Source organism: Felis catus, chromosome D1, assembly GCF_018350175.1.
Source record: "Felis catus isolate Fca126 chromosome D1, F.catus_Fca126_mat1.0, whole genome shotgun sequence".
Taxonomy (NCBI): domain Eukaryota; kingdom Metazoa; phylum Chordata; class Mammalia; order Carnivora; family Felidae; genus Felis; species Felis catus.
This window is the reverse complement of record NC_058377.1, coordinates 100,511,385-100,528,867: the sequence shown is the minus strand read 5'-3', so window position 1 is coordinate 100,528,867 and position 17,483 is coordinate 100,511,385. Positions and strand designations below refer to the sequence as shown.

At 38.3% G+C, this 17,483-nt stretch overlaps 2 protein-coding genes across 2 annotated transcripts; both read left to right on the top strand.

Moving 5' to 3' along the window:
- The first annotated feature begins 420 nt into the window (after positions 1-420).
- Positions 421-1,353, top strand: LOC101092643 (olfactory receptor 4C11). The gene has a single exon (XM_011286840.2). It carries the CDS (start codon positions 421-423, stop codon positions 1,351-1,353), a length of 933 nt encoding a protein of 310 aa, XP_011285142.1.
- A 12,489-nt stretch (positions 1,354-13,842) lies between these two features.
- On the top strand, positions 13,843-14,793 carry LOC101101164 (olfactory receptor 4S2). The gene has a single exon (XM_003993266.3). It carries the CDS (start codon positions 13,858-13,860, stop codon positions 14,791-14,793), a length of 936 nt encoding a protein of 311 aa, XP_003993315.2. The 5' UTR covers positions 13,843-13,857.
- Positions 14,794-17,483: the final 2,690 nt, after the last annotated feature.

Genomic DNA, 17,483 nt, shown 5'->3' with positions numbered 1-17,483 from the left:
CTTTATAACTGAACTACCAGGTTCAAGTAATAGGAAAGTACAGCATGTAAATCATGCATGAGTTGTCTCCATTTTGCAGCATTCTATTCTCATAGGTCCTTGTTGTAAACTAAAGAAAGACATTCAGTTCAAAAAGATACCCTCTCATAACAAATCCCCTAAATTAATGTTTATTATGCCTGAAGAATCAGGTACTCTTTCATTATCGACATATTTCATCGTTTCCATAAGCAGTCAGGTGAATAGATTGTGAATATTGTGATTTCCACTTTATTCAAAAGAAAATGAGGGATTACCCATTGGTAAGTGAACCTTTCATGATCAAGCATATAGATTTGACCTCCAAATGGAGAATTCATTTCATACTTTTTTCTTTGCAGATCATTTCTAAACTGCGCTTTCTCCAGTTTGCCTGAAATTATGCAGCAAAATAACAGCGTAACTGAGTTTATACTATTAGGATTGACCCAAGATCCTATGAGACAGAAAGTGGTATTTGTAATCTTCTTCATTTTTTATGTGGGAACCGTGGTAGGGAATTTGCTTATTATTGTGACCATCAAGTCCAGCCGGACACTTGAGAGCCCCATGTACTTTTTCCTATTTTATTTGTCCCTTGCTGATTCCTGTTTTTCAACTTCTACAGCCCCCAGACTAATTGTGGATGCACTCTCTGCAAAAAAAATCATCTCTTACAATGAGTGTATGACTCAAGTCTTTTCACTACATTTATTTGGCTGCATGGAGATCTTTGTCCTCATCCTCATGGCCGTTGATCGCTACGTGGCCATCTGTAAGCCCTTACGTTACCCAACCATCATGAGCCGGCAGGTCTGCACCATCCTGATTGTTCTTGCATGGATTGGGTCTTTTATACATTCTATAGCCCAGATTATCCTGGCGTTGAGATTGCCTTTCTGTGGACCCAATTTGATTGATCATTACTGCTGTGATTTGCAGCCCTTGCTGAAACTTGCTTGCATGGACACTTACGTGATCAACACGCTGTTGGTGTCTAACAGCGGGGCCATTTGCTCAAGCAGTTTTGTGATACTGATGATCTCATACATTGTCATCTTGCATTCGCTGAGAAACCACAGCGCAGAAGGGAGGAAAAAAGCTCTCTCTACTTGCACTTCCCACATCATTGTAGTAGTCTTATTCTTTGGTCCATGTATATTTATTTATACACGCCCCCCAACCACTTTCCCCATGGATAAGTTGGTGGCCGTATTTTATACTATTGGGACACCATTTCTCAACCCACTCATCTACACACTGAGAAATGTAGAAGTGAAAAATGCCATGAGAAAGCTATGGCATCTCAAAATTACCTCAGAAAACAAAAAATGAATCGAGGGTTTTGGTTGATTATTTAATCTGTACAGATAGCAAAGCTGATAGTGTATGTTCCGACTTCCCCAGTGCTCTCTAATATAATCCATCTGATTTTCTTACTTTTTTCAGTGCTTCTGCCCACAAGCTAGTAGCTTCTTTCATATTGCCATCCTGGTTCTTTCTTTTCCTGAGAGCTCAGTTCTAACATTGGCAATTGTGAAATATTCCCCACATCTCAGTCTGCACTCTGGTTTGGTAAGAAGAAAGATATTGACACAATCACAACTGTTCAAACAGTGCGCATCCATAAAGTATAGCCTGTTCTCTATGACTTGTAATTCTGACTATAGCACATTTCAGATAGGATATCCTGTTTTGTCTTGAACACTTTCAGAGCAAAGGAATTAACTTTGTGTGTCAAGAAGTTCTTTTAATTCTATCATTAGTTTCACTTTTAAAAGTTCCACGTTAGTGAACCAAAGCCAAATATATATATATATATATAAATATATATATAATATATATATTTATATATATATATATAATAATTTTTCTTGTTGTTTTTTGACTATTAAGATAACGGAGGCATTATGTGTGAGATTTTTTAAATGTAGTGTTACAAAGGCCTTGAGATATTCTGCTAGTTTGTATGATTGGTATATAGGAATTACAACAAGAGAAATCTATAACCCTAAGAGGGAAAGAAGTAAAATAATATATGTTGTCAAGATGGAATAAATATTTCAAAATACACAAGAGATACAACATATTTTTTGAGATTGAAGTACAGAAAGGTAGAGCCTAGCTTGAAGGAAAAAAATGGATGATACTATTTCATTTAAAGTTGTATTGTGTCAATGGAATAAAAGAAAGTATCAGAGGCATTTAGAAATACTCACTAGACTTGTCTCTAGTTAATAGAGGTAGAGAGAACCCACTTTTGCAGCAGGAAGCCTCTTTAATTCTCTACTTGTTCTTCCCTAGTAAAGGAGTAGTATGGATTCTCAAGTTAGGACTGCCAATAGAATTTCGATGCTCATAGTGGGCAGAGCAGATTAGCAGATGTGCCTTGATTACTTGCATGCCAAAGTTTATATCATGAAGCTTTAAGGTTCATTGATTACAGAGAATACAATAATTCAAAGGGATACATGCACCCCAAATTTTATAGCAGCATTATCTTCAATAACCAAACTATGGAAACAACCCAATTGTCTATCGACCGATGAATGGGTAAAGAAGATCTGGTACACATACACAACGGACTATTATTCAGCCATCAAAAAGAATGAAATCTTGCCATTTGCAAAAACATGAATGAAACTAGAGAGTATTATGCTAAGTGAAATAGGTCAGTCAGAGAAAGAGAAATACCATGACTTCACTCATATGTAGAATTTAAGAAATAAAGCAAACAAGTATGGGGGGGAAAGAGAGAGAGAGAGTCAGAAGAAAAAAAAGAAAAAGAAAAAAAAAAGAAACAGACTCTTAACTATAGAGAACAGAGTGATGGTTATTAGAGGGGAGGTCAGTGGAGGGAATGTCAATGGGTAAAATAGGTGATGGGGATTCAGGAGGGCACTTGTTGTGATGAGCGCTGAGTGCTGTATGGAAGTGTTGAATCACTATATTGTCCACCTGAAACTAATACCATGCTGTATGTTAAATAACTGGAATTTAAATAAAAACTTTAAAAAACAAATAATACAATTCGTTGATTTCAGTGTATTAAAGTGTATCACATCCTTGGTAACTATTATAAGATTCCATTTTATTTGGGGGGCACCTGGGAGGCTTAGTTGGTTGAGCATCCAACTCTTGATTTCAGCTCAGGTCATGATAACACGGTTCGTGGGCTGAACCTCACCTTGGGCTCTGTGTTGACTGTACAGAGCCTGCTTGGGACTCTCTCTCCCTCTCTGCCCTTCCCCCACTTGCGCTTTCTCTCTCCTCTCTCTCTCTCTCAAAATAAATACATAAACTTAAAAAAAATTCCGTTTCACTTTTAACGCTGTTCATTATTTAACTGGGAACCCTTTCCAACACTAATATTTTATTCCTGTCAAAGATTATTTTAAAACAAATTCAGTAAAATAACAAGTTTTCAGTGTTCTCACTGCTTTTTGCTTTCTGGGATATTATGAAGCTTCATGACTGCACTAGTGGTCCCAAAATTGGCATGTTGACATACAAAGATTATATATATTTAAGTGGTACAAGTTGATTTTTTGATACACATATAATATGAAAAGGTCACCACAAACTAATTAGCACATCTGTCTTTGCTATATAGTTACCATTGTGTGTGTGTGTGTGTGTGTGTGTGTGTGTGTAAGAAGATTTAGTGTAAGATCTATCCTTTTTGCAATTTCAAGTATACATTATGGTATTGTTAACTACAGTAACCATGAAATATAGTAGATCTGTGGAATTTATTCATTCTGCATAACTGAAACCTTGTACCCTTTGGCCAACATCTCCCCATTTCTCCCAATGCCATTCTACTCTCTGCTTCTGTGAATTGAACTATATCATTTCCACACATAAGTGAGATCATGCAGTATTTCTCTGTCTGTGTCTTTCTTGTTTCGCTTAGCATCAAGGCCTCCAGCTCCATCCATGTTATGCAAATGGTATAATTTTCCCTTTTTTAAAGTCTGAATAATATATATCACACATTTTCTATATTGATTCATCACTCAGGGATGAGGTTGTACCACACCTTGGCTATTGTGAATAATGGTGCAATGAACCTAGGAATGCAGATAGCCCTTCACAATCATGATTTCAGATCCTGTGGATATATACCCAACGTGGAATTGATGGATGGTAGTTCTATTTTTAATATTTTGAGGAACCTCCATACTCTTTCCATAATGGCTGTACCAATCTACACACCCATCAATGGCCCACAGGGGATCCCTTTTCACCACATCATCAGCAACATTTCTTATCTCTTGTCTCTTTGATAATAGTCATTCTAAGAGATATCAAATGATATATATTATGATTCTGATTTGCATTTCCCTGATGACTTGTGATGTCGAACACATTTTGATGTACCTGGTGGTCATGTGCATGTCTTTGGAAAAATATCTATTCAGACCCTCTGAAATCAGGGAACGTGAAGGTCCATGGGAAATCTCCACAACTTCTATTCAATGTACCTGTGAACCTAAAACTGCTATAAAAAAATAAAGCTTATTACTTAAAAAAGAAGATGTTAGGGGCGCCTGGGTGGCGCAGTCGGTTAAGCGTCCGACTTCAGCCAGGTCACAATCTCGCGGTCCGTGAGTTCGAGCCCCGCGTCAGGCTCTGGGCTGATGGCTCAGAGCCTGGAGCCTGCTTCCGATTCTGTGTCTCCCTCTCCCTCTGCCCTCCCCCGTTCATGCTCTGTCTCTCTCTGTCTCAAAAATAAATAAACATTAAAAAAAAAAAAATTTAAAAAAAAAAAAAAAAAAAGAAGATGTTAAAAGAAGGTAAAATTGAATAATAGATGAAAATCATCTACTCAATTAGCTCAAAATAATATAGAAAAGAAATAAAATAAATTAGAAAGGGGACAAAAAAGTAAACTCCAATAAGATGAACTTATCCCAAAAAAATTAACAATTACATTAAATGCAAATACATTGCTCTTGAAAGACAGAGTTGTCAGGATAGACAGAATAGTCTTTAGCAAAGAAAAGTAATGGACTAATGACACACACCTCAATATGACGAATCTAAGAACAAAGAGACCATACACTATGAGTAAATGCTATGATTCAATTTACATGAAGCTATAGAATAGGTACAAAACACTAAACATTGAAACAGAGTGATATAGGGGGGTGGGAGGGAGGGAAGGGTGGGTGATGATTATTGAGGAGGGCACCTGTTGGGATGAGCACTGGGTGTTATATGGAAACCAATTTGACAATAAATTTCATATAAAAAAAAAAGAAACAGTAATACAAATAAGGACAGTAGTTACATCTGGGCGAATTAACTGAAGAAGAACATGACAGAACTTTCTGGATTAATAAAAGTATTCTAGATCTTTAATTTGTTTTTTTTTAATGTTTATTTATTTCCGAGGCAGAGAGAGACAGAGCATGAGTGGGGCAGGGGCAGAGAGATAGAGGGAGACCTAGAATCTGAAGCAGGCTCCAGGCTCTGGGCTGTCAGCACAGAGCCTGATGTGGGGCTTGAACTCATAAACTGTGAGATCATGACCTGAGCCGAAGTCGGTTGCTCAACCGAATGAGCCACCCAGGCACCCCAATCTTGAATTTGTTAATGGCTATGTGAGTACATACATTTACCAACACTTATCAGACTATATACTTAAAAGGTCTTCATTTCATTGTATGTAAAATTCATCTCATGAATAGAATTGTATTACCAAAAAAAAAAAAAATCAATCAATATCTCTAAGTCCTACATCCCCCCACCCAAAGTGCCTACCAAATCTAGTGAAAATTTCTACAGGAAAAAAGCCGAACAGTGATGGTTATTAAGAATTTAATTCCCATGAGTGGAAGACATAAAATATTTTATTAGAAATTAATACATAATAGTGACTTTGAAAGATGCATTGGCTTCACCAAACTAAAAACCTTTTGTACTGAAAATTATGTCATCAACAAAGTGAGAGCCAACCCACAGAGTAGAAGAAAATACTTGTGTCTGATAAGAAATTTGTTTTCAGACTATATAAATAACTCCTACCCCTTAATAATAAAAAGATAATAACTCAGCTTAAAACTTGGTAAAATATCTGAATAAACATATTGCCACAGAAAATATACAAATGGCCGAAGGCACCTGAAAAGATGTTTAACACCTTTGGTTAATAGGAAACGCAAACCTCAGCCATAATGCGATACCACTTTATAGCCACTAGGACATCTAGAATCAAAGAAGACAGAAACGTAACAAGTGTTAGCGAGGATGTGGAGAAACTGGAGTTCTCATAAATTGCCAGTAGGATTGTAAACTGGCGCAGCCACTTTGCAAAGCAACTTGGAGGTTCCTTAAAAGTTTTAAACATGTATCAACAACGATCTAGCAATTCTACTTTTAGGAGACATTAAACATATATCCACACAGAAACTTGTACGCCAGTGTCCATAGGAGCACTATTCCTAAAAGCTGAAATTGAGAAACATTCTACATGTCAATCAACAGATGGATGAATTGTATATTCATAAGATGGAGTTTTATTCATCAACAAAGAGGAAAGAAATACTGATGCTTGCCACAGCGTGAATGACACATGCTAAGAACATTATGCTAAGTGAAAGAAACAAGTTACAAAAGATAACAAAGCATATAATTCCTTTTATATGCAATGTCTAGACAAGCAGATCTATAGTGGAAGTGGATTAGTGCTTTCTGGGGACTGCTAATGATGGTGAGGGAGAGGAATAAGAAGTGACTGTGAATGGGACAAAGCTGCTTTTCAGGTGGCAGAGATGTTGTAAAATTAGATAGTGTTGATTGTCTCACAGTCTTCTATATTAACAGCTATTAAATTATATACTTTAAATAAGTGAATTGTATACTATGTGGATTATACCTCAATAAAGCTATTAAAAACAGATACTATTATTACAAATTTATTTCCCATAAATAGAAGGTATATAAATGACCTATTAAAAATCGGTGCATAACAATGACTTTGGATCTCTATTATGATTAAGTGTTTAAATGGTGAGCACTGTATTTGATCTTTTAATTTGTATAATTCATACAGAATGACTCTGAGAAATTGTATTATTGGGAAATCAATAGCATGTGGAATACGAAAAGACCAGATGGGGCACCCAGGTTTTTCAGCCGGTTAAGCGTCCAACTTCAGCTCAGGTCATGATCTCATGGTTCGTGAGTTCAAGCCCCACATTGGGCTCACTGCTGTCAGCACGGAGCCTGCTTCAGATCCTCTGTCCCCCTCTGCCTGTGCTCCTCCCCCCGCTCATGCTCTCTCTCTCTCTCTCTCTTTCTGTCTCTCAAAGGGGTGTAGGTGGGAGCCAAACATTATAGTCAGAAGATCTTGACAGGTTCAGCTTTAACTGAACAGCTCCAAATTTCTGCCTTCATAAAAATGAGATATTGCTCTCCCTTTGAATATCTCCATTTGCAAAGGTGGATGGATCTTTATGGGCATTATGCTAAGTAAGTCAAACATAGGGACACCTGGGTGGCTCGGTCAGTTAAGCATCTGACTCAGCTCAGGTCATGATCTTGCTGTTAGTGAGTTCGGGCCCTCATCAGGCTCTCTGTTGTCAGCACAGAACCCACTTCAGATCATCTGTCCTCTCCTCTCTCTCTGTCCCTCCCCAGGTAATTCTCTCTCTCTCTCTCTCTCTCTCTCTCTCTCTCTTTCTCTCAAAATAAATAAATAAATAATGACTTAAAAAATAAGTCAAGCATAGAAAGACAAATACCATATGATTTCACTTATCTGTGGAATCTTAAAAAACAAATCAATAAGCTGAACTTGTAGATACAGAGAAGAGATTGGTGCTTGCCAGAGTGGGGGATAGGGAGGCCGGGTGAAATGGGTGAAGGTGGCAAAAAGGAAGGAACTCATAGGTATAAAATAAATAAATGTTACATATGGGAATGTAATCATGTACAACATAGTGTCTACAGTTAATAACACTCTATTCTTTATTTGAAAATCGCAAAAGGTAGCTCTTAAAAGTTTTCACCACAAGAAAAAAATATAACTATGTGTGGTGATGGATGCTAACTAGACTATTATGGCGATCATCTTGCAATATTGAATTTATGCAATATTAAATCATTAGGTTGTACAGCTGAGACCCATAGTAATGTTATTTGCTCAATTAAAAAAAAGTGGAATCTATCTCTCCATGCTTTTATCTGGACTAAACGTGTGTGACACAGATAACCTTTAACCACATGAGAAGAATGTGGCAAAAGTGATTTCGATTGATCCCTAAAGGTTGGCTTGAGAGGTCTTGAAGCTTTCACTTTTGTGAAACAACCATTGCCCTAAGACAACTGTGGTATAAACGGTAGAGCCCAATCTACGCTCCTGGAGAATGAATGAGAACTGGCATATCTGAGCCAATTGCTGAATGTGTGAATGAGGCCATCTTGGACCAGGTACTCCATTCAGACTCCATTTGCACCATTCAGAGTGTTTCCAGGTGAAACGAGAAGAAGGACCACCCAGCTGAATCCAACCCCAACTGCAGAATCATAATCAAATAGATTGCTTTTATGCTTTTAAGTCTTTAAATTTTGGTTTTGCAATTTAAAAGCACCAATTTGGGGATTAAACTTTGTGGCTGTAAGCCACGAATTTCTGGCCTAGTGTTTGCCAGTCTGTAGCAGTAGATAACTTACACACCTCCTAAGTTCACACAAGGCAGAAAGCGGTAGATAAACACTGTGAGGTGTGGGGGGACTGTCACATGGACAGAGTTCTTAAGACTCCTGTGGTCTGGGAGACACAGAGATTCCCTCAGTTGAAATAGAAAGTGTTTTCTATTCACATCTCTTACCAGTAGGAAAGAGATACAGTATTTTATGGGCCTTTAAATTTGGGAAGTGACATATACTGTATGTGAGGGTGCTATTCCAAATCTTTTATCATGTGACTCTAAAGATGATTAGTTTTCAGGAGGATCCACTGACAAGGGCAAAGCAGGAAAGAGTCAAGTCCCTTTGGGGTGGAAGTGAATGTCACCTGAGCAGTCAAGCAACTGAGAGCTAACAGCTGAGTGTGAGGTGCATCAAGCAAGATCCCCAGATTGTTATGTCACCCAGGGTCCTGAAATTCTCTTGCCTGTAGCCCAAGATGCCTTAACAATGGCCTGCATTTTATTATGATATTAAGAGACCATAGACCAAGAAATTTCTGGAAACTATTCTCCATCTTTAGGTCATTTGTGAGCCTGACGTGACAGGACTTTGGATGTGAGCCACATGGATGTGAGCACTTCTGAAATCCTACCCACAGACATTTCCTATTGCTGTTGAGGTAGAAGAGACTGTGTGACGTGATTGGAACCTAAATATACCCAGTGGCTTTCCCACAAAGCTCGCCTCCTGCTCTGAATGTCCCCGCTGCCAGTTCGGACTCTTCCTTTTCCCACAGCTGCTGGAAGAGTCCAGTGATATGGCCAGACTGCAGTGCAAATGGCCCATTGTGGGGTGAACTTTGGCCAGTGGGAAAGGGAAGCCAATGGCTACATTCTCCCCCTTTGTGGCTATTTACAGATTGGAAAAGGAACATACAGTCTCCCTTAAAAGGTCCAGTGAGATCAAAAAATCCACTGTGCAAGTCGATACACTCCATCTAAGAGTAGAAACAAGTAAGGGTCTGGGATATTGGACGTTATATGGAAAAGGAAGCAGGAGGTTTGATGAGTAGGAAGGAAAAAGAAAGACCAGCAAGAATGAGGAGAAAGAAAGAGTAAGGAACAGGAGAGGAATAAGAAAGAATATTAGTGGTCAAGAGTCAATGTTAATGGCTTACACTCAAAAAGTAAAAGACTGAAAGCCTGCAGTACGTTTGTCCCAGGTATGAGCTAGAAGTAAACTTCCCACCAATTTCTCCAGAAATCAGCAGAGATTCAATTAAAAAGAAAAACAGTGAACCCCAGTGACACTATTGAATCAACTATTTTCCAATCAAATAGAACTTTCAAAGGAGTAGAATTAAAATTCAATAAATAACTCCCAAATCTATATTTTAACATATGTGTTACATTAAGTATTTAACACATTTGTATAGTTAAACATATTAATCCCATGAACAAGATATCAATCATACACGGTTACTTGTGTTTACTGAAATGCTTTGGATTAGTGGTAGGGTCCTAAATGCGACAACTGACTGGTTTTTAAACTTAGCAAATAAAGAAAAATTTAAAAAAATTTTAACACAGTGACAAGATCATTGTTAGTTCTCTATCGCGGTTCTGAATATGGAGGGAGACTTTGGGAGAAAGGCTTTCCCCAAGGTCATTAACATTTTGCATCATTCTCTGAATGCACCAAATAAGAAGAAGAGAAAGGAGCATTTGTTGCCAAAGATACTGTGAAATTGCAGGCTTCAGCAGGTGAAAGACAGAACCAGGAATGAGGAAGAGCTGACTTTTACCAGCCCTTGAGTTTTGGAGGTCAGAGATTCTCTGATATTAATTATGCACAAAGCAATTCCTAAGGCATTACTCTCTCATGGATAGCCGCACCCAAATTATCTCAGAAGAGATACAAATATAAAACAAAATTTGAGCCCTGAACAATACTGGTGAGAATTTTTTCTTCTAAAACTTAAAATAAAAAGGGTTATTGAAAAGGGGAGTTAAATAAAATTGCTATATGTTGAAAACCTGTAAGATAATTATGAGACACTGTTCTCAGAAATAAGGGGAGAATAAAATCGTTAAGACGATGATTAGATAATAAAGTGCATCTACACATGATTATAAATTACATATATTTATAATCATGTATAAATTATGGTAGCATGATTGTGAACAAGAAAATAACAATAATTTCAAAAGAAATGGAGGCATTGTCATGTTTGAAATGCTCAGAAACAAGAGGAAGAACTTATTGGAGATGAGTCTTGATTCAAAGAGAAATGAGTTCCTTTAGGACCATATATATAGACTGAATAAAAGAAGGATAATACCCAGGCTGTGTTTAAATGCCGGTTTCTTCTAAATGAAAACCAAGCGACATAATTCAGTTATCAAAAACTATTATCAAGCCCTCTTGAAGGGCTCTCTCCAGGAGAAAATAGCTGTTTTGTTTTGTTTTGTTTTGTTTGTTTTTGTTTTGTCATTCAGAAAGAAAAACGAAGGAGAAGGAACATGTAAAATCAGGGAGGGTAATCTTGAGTCTGAGTCTGAATTAGTATCGCCATTTCAATTTTTTACCATTGTTATGATCATCATTATTTTGTGCTGGATAAGAGAAGACACGCCTGTAATGACTATTCTGTTAGCTCTAATACACAGACTTGAGGAAGCACAGCCTCGTAGTTTCCCAAAAGCTGGAAGTGAGGGGCACCACACCATGTTACTGCAGAAAGACAGTGGAGAGCACAGACTTAAGTAGAAGCCGAAAGTGCTGCATGTGACAGATCTTGAGGGGATATGGCCTCAGATGGACAAAATTCCTAATGATGAGCTAAGACACTGTGAAATCCCACCCTAACCTACAAGGAAAGGAATCATTTCCGTCTGTGGCTCAGTTTGGGGAAGAACTTGTACGTTTAAATCAAAACTATTGCACGTACCCGTTTCCATACATACGTTCTGGTGACCTCACTAGAGCTCTGGAGGTCCTGTAAGGGTTAAATTGTAGTGTAGGGCTAATGCTTAGCTTGAAAAATAACAGCTTTGTGTTGACACTGAAGGTTAAGAGATAACAGCCTTGCTTTGCTCTGGTAAACTATGCCTCATACCCTTGTAAATTAGGCTTCACCAATTAAGGAAACAAAAGTTCAAAGAGAAGAGCATCAGAGGCAGGGTCAAGGAGATCCACTGGTTGCAACTTAGAGGCAGAAAGTCTAAAGTAAACACCTCATTAGGCAACTGTTTCTAACTCATCTGGCAACTGTTTCTTTGTTCTGTTCCCAAGTGATGATAAAACGATGTGATCGGTTATAAAAACTCTGTACCCCGGCTGTTCGGGGCCGCACTCTTATCAAGAGTGTTGGTCCCGATCGGTCGGCCTTGCCTCTCATTGTAATAAAGTTTGTTGTGACTGTCACTGGTGCCCGTAGCATTCTGTTTCAGGAGTCATGTGGATGCAACAGTCCCAGCACTGAAGATGCAACTTATATCGTCCTCTTCCTAAATCGATTTAAAGCATTTCCAGTGATGACCTCTTTGAAATATGTAAAACGTCCTCATTGGGAGAACTGATACATAACTAGCATGAAACCTGAAAGATTAAAAGGATGCATGAAGGAATTAGTGAGATTAAGGGCGGAGTCCTTCCTTTTCTTTTCTCTTTATCTTTTGTACTGTTTTTTAGCTGACAGAGAAATGTTTAAAATAAGTAGGGCAGAGACGCCTGGGTGGCTCAGTCAGTTGGTTAAACAGCAGACTCTTAGTTTTGGCTCAGGTTCTGATCTCACGGTTAGTGGGTTAGAGCCCCCAACTGGCTCTGCGCTGGGGCCTGCTTGGGATTCTCTGTCTCTCTCTCTTTTTCTGCCTCCCCCCACCTCTCTCTCTCTCTCTCTCTCTCTCTCAAAAATGAATCAATCAATCAATCAATCAACCAATCAATCTACTAAGGCAAAGTAATCCCCAGGGAATCCTCAAACACTGAATCTAAAGATGAGAATTTACCCCTAGATTTCACTTCCCCTCCTTTCAAATCCAACGGGTTTTGATGTGTCTGTAAAAGTTCCTTTTAAAAAAAATTGTTTTAATGTTTATTCATTTTTGAGAGACAGAGATAGAGCACGAGAGGAGTGGAGCAGAGAGACAGGGAGACTCAGAAAGCAGGCTCCAGGCTCTGAGCTGTCAGCACAGACCCCGATGCGGGGCTCTAGCCCACTGACTGTGAGATCATGACCTGAGCTGAAGTCGGACGCTTAACCGACTGAGCCACCCAGACGACCCTCTAGCAGTTTCTTTTATTGCTTTATCTTCTTTTTCATTTTATTTTATTTTATTTTATTTTATTTTATTTTATTTTATTTTATTGCTTTTATCAGGGTTTCATGGCTATTCTAGCTGACAGAACTGAATTGATTTCATAGTAGAAATAACTGTTCATATGATAGCGTATAACGAAATTGAAACTTTCTTATTTCACAAACGGGATAACAGAAGCCCCTGAAACTAAATAATTTATCTAGAGTTACAGCACCACTGTCTCAGAATGAGATAATGAGAATTTTAGTCCTCTTTTTAACTACACCCATCACCACCTCTTGGCTATAAGAGCTTGATGTCAAATAGGGGACCACAAATTCATGGACATAAAATTCAGAGTTTCCTAAGAAGATGCTGCGGAGGTCACCCACCCCCAACTACTTGAACATTCATGGCGATATTCAGAAGGGAAAATATGGTACATGTTTTCATTTCTGTGACAAAAATAAGGCAAGCTTTTCCAGATATGTAAATTTTACCATATCCCCCAACACCGAATTGCTAATTAAGTTGAGTGCCTTATACAGGATTAGAATTGGTAAATTTCTAGAAACAAGCAGATTTTTAAAAGTTTTTAAAAGGGTGAGATTCTTGGTTAGATGTACGGCTTAGAGAATTGGCTTTATCTCTCTGGACTTTGTTTCCTCATCTGAGGTGAAAGAATGGGCTATCAGACGGATGCAAGACGATCAAAACATGTACATCTCAATTTCTTGAGTATGCATGCAAAGCAGCAGCAAGTACCCATTTTTCCATTTTCAACTACTGTGATTCTCCATTTATTCTGAGTCAGAAATAAATGTCTTTTTTGCTTGTTATGTTTCTCTTTCAGGTAATTTCGCTGTCTCTTGGGAACTTGGCATGCTAGACTAATTCCATGGAAAAAATAAACAATGTAACTGAATTCATTTTCTGGGGTCTTTCTCAGAACCTAGAAGTTGAAGAGGTTTGTTTCGTGGTGTTTTCTTTCTTCTACACGGTCATTCTTCTGGGAAACCTCCTCATCATGCTGACCATTTACAGGGGCAAGCTTTTCAAGTCTCCTATGTATTTCTTCCTCAGCTACTTGTCTTTTGTGGATATTTGTTACTCTTCGGTCACAGCTCCTAAGATGATTGTTGACCTATTGGCCAAGAGAAAAACCATCTCCTATGTGGGGTGCATGTTGCAACTCTTTGGGGTACATTTCTTTGGTTGCACTGAGATCTTCATCCTTACCGTAATGGCCTATGATCGTTATGTGGCTATCTGTAAACCCCTACACTATACGACCATCATGGGCTGTGACAGATGCAATAAAATGTTGCTGGGGACGTGGATAGGGGGGTTCTTACACTCCATTATCCAAGTGGCTCTGGTAGTCCCGTTACCCTTTTGTGGACCCAATGAGATCGATCACTACTTTTGTGATATCCACCCTGTGCTGAAACTTGCCTGCACAGACACATACATCGTTGGTGTTGTGGTGACAGCCAACAGTGGTACCATTGCTCTGGGGAGCTTTGTTATCTTGATCATTTCCTATACCATCATCCTGGTGTCCCTGAGAAAGCACTCAGCAGAAAACAGGCTCAAAGCACTCTCCACCTGTGGCTCCCACATTGCTGTGGTCATCATCTTTTTTGGTCCCTGTACCTTCATGTATATGCGCCCTGATACTACCTTTTCAGAGGACAAGATGGTGGCTGTATTTTACACCATTATCACCCCCATGTTAAATCCCCTGATTTATACACTGAGAAATGCGGAAGTAAAGAATGCAATGAAAAGACTGTGGGGCAGGAAGGTTTTCCCAGAAGCTAATGGTAAGTAGTTGAAAGCGACAGTTTAAGCTGGATGATCTTAAATTTTCTGATCTGTTCAGTGAAGACAGTAATAACAACAGCACAGGGTTTATTTGAGGAACAAAAGAGAGAATAACACATTCTAGACAACTGAGGTATTATTTATCGTCATTATTAATTGTTATTATATTTGTTCTAATGTTTCATAATTAGATAAATTTTCTGAAATATCGAGGCCAGAGGAATTTTATTAAACTCACAAGTTCAGCATGATCTTACTCAGAACCATTATTTTCTCTTCCCCATTTTGGCCTTTCTGCCATTTTATTTAAAGATTGAGAGCCCTCTGTGAAGCATTTAAGGCGGTTTTCTAGCATTTAGAACTGTGATTGAAAAATAGTGAGCACTCAATATGTATGTGTTGCATGCACAAAAGTATACTTGAAAAATAACAGAGATCTGAGCTACAGAGCTCTGATATAAGTCCTCCAAAATACGTGGAAACTAGCCTAGTGAGGCCACAAAGAGAGGTGAGATGTGTGCAGCGCGTGAAAGGTAAAACACGCTTGAAAAATGAAAGACCTGTTCTCATCTTCCGCTTTTGGGAGAAAGCTTTCCCTTTCTCCTTTTCCTCTAGGACACATTTTCTTTACCCAAACAATCCGCAAATTAGGGAAAAAATTACCTCCAAGATCCCCATTGTAATTCTAACACCCCATTAGTATGTTTCTGCTAACTGACTTTGACTTGCCCGTAGCCAGCAGTCTCCATTAATGTAAAGTGACTAAAAGAAAAACTAAAGAAACTCAATGAAAGCAAAGGCATCTGTGATGAGCAGGTGACCTGATTCCACCCACAGGGCAAATACAACGTTGAAATGCGTGGTTTGGAAACTGTAGTTCCTCCAATGTTTGAACAAAGCAGCTTTACTGAATTCAGTGAACCATTCATCGCACATCCCTCCTTCACATCACCCAAACGGAGCTTTATTTTCCTATAACAAATGTACACATCACTGATTATCCCTCTCATTGTTTTCTTATTTTTGCACAAATCTGATTATTCAATTACTGCCCATACCTGGGTAAGTGTTTATGGCTGTGGAGTGTATGTGTATGTCTGTGTGTGTGTGTGTGTGTGTGTATACATTGTGTTGAGAACTGTACACAGTGCTTTAAAAAACTATCTCTGATGTTGATACATTCAAAGAAATAAAGATAAGAAAGATCAAAGGCGGCACCATAATTAGAAGTTATAATTAAAACATCCTGGCCGTGGAACCACACAAATCCATGTTTATTGTCCCAGCTTGGAATCTCCATGCACTTCCATTTGCTCAGTTTTTAATGATTAGGTCAGTGCTTCTCAAACTTGTCCAATCATGGGAATCATCTTGAGAGACTTTGAACAGATAACAGAATCTGTGCTGACAGTTTCTAATATGCGAGGCCATGATTAAAGGGTATTCAAAAATCTGTATTTTTAACAAGCTCTTGCCATAATTTTTGTACAGTCAGTGGCATATCTTAGCACTTAGATTTAGAAACACTGGAACTAGATGATATTTGCTGTTCTTAGAGCACAAGAGGTCTGTGAGCCAAGAAAATCCACGAAATCCTATATTTGAATATATGCCCATGTCTATTCTACTAAGCAATGCAAAGGGAGCTAAACTTGAACTAAATTTAGGAATCAGTGGAATAAATAAACATTATCCATTTGTAAATTTCCTCCACAATACTCTTCCCATCATGTCTTGGCACTAATAACATCTTGAATACCAAGGGATGTTAGTTCTATTGAAGGTCTGACATCCCTAACACAGTAAAAGCTGACAGATTTATTATTCTCAGAGGCCAAGAAGCAGGACATATGAAATAGTATTCGAGTTTTTACCAGTGACTTTATACATTTATATCTGTTCACAAAAGTTCCCCAGGGTCATTCCCAGTAGAGGAGCTCAGAGAGTCTACTCTTGGTTCCTTGGAAAGAGATGACCAAGAATCATTGGAACCTAGACTCTCCCCACTTCCAATAGGGGTGAGTCTGGTTTATAAGATGACTTTATCTCATGTGCCTAAAACCACAACCTTGGCTGGAAAACACTGGAGTTTTATAGTTTTTGTAGTTTTACACCCTTGCTGTTATAAATGCTGTTACTCAGATATGACTCCGAGTAAAGCCTTCATTGATGAAAATAAATGGCAATGCTTCTCACTTTCTTGATGGATAACTTAGTTTATTTCATAGTGGAAAATAATAAAAATGTGTCTCCTTATGTCTTCTAACCAGTGGTTATATTTCTGTCCCCAAGCACAGCAAAAGCATTTGAACACATGTCTTCTTACACTGCTCAATGTAAGATGCAAAACTAGTCTTCATGTTTCTCCATATTCCATCCTCTTTTTTTCATTTAAACATATCCGGGAGATTAAAACATTTGTCACAGGTCAGAACCTCTAGAATTTCACCATTTTTATAATAACTGAGTGGGAATGCCTCATTATGACAGTGTTTTGATTATGTCCATACCTTACACAGTGACCAGTGTTGTTTTGAGACACAATGCAACTTTATCACTCGATCCAAGTCTTCAAAATAGTCTTTATTTCACATTTGATTATTTTTAATGTTTTCTTTTATTTATTTTTGACAGAGAGAGACAGAGTGTGAGCAGGGGAGGGGCAGAGAGAGATGGAAACACAGAACCTGAAGCAGG

Coding starts and splice junctions, on each gene's coding strand:
- LOC101092643 (XM_011286840.2), top strand. CDS start 421: ATGCAGCAAAATAACAGCGTAACTGAGTTTATACTATTAGGATTGACC.
- LOC101101164 (XM_003993266.3), top strand. CDS start 13,858: ATGGAAAAAATAAACAATGTAACTGAATTCATTTTCTGGGGTCTTTCT.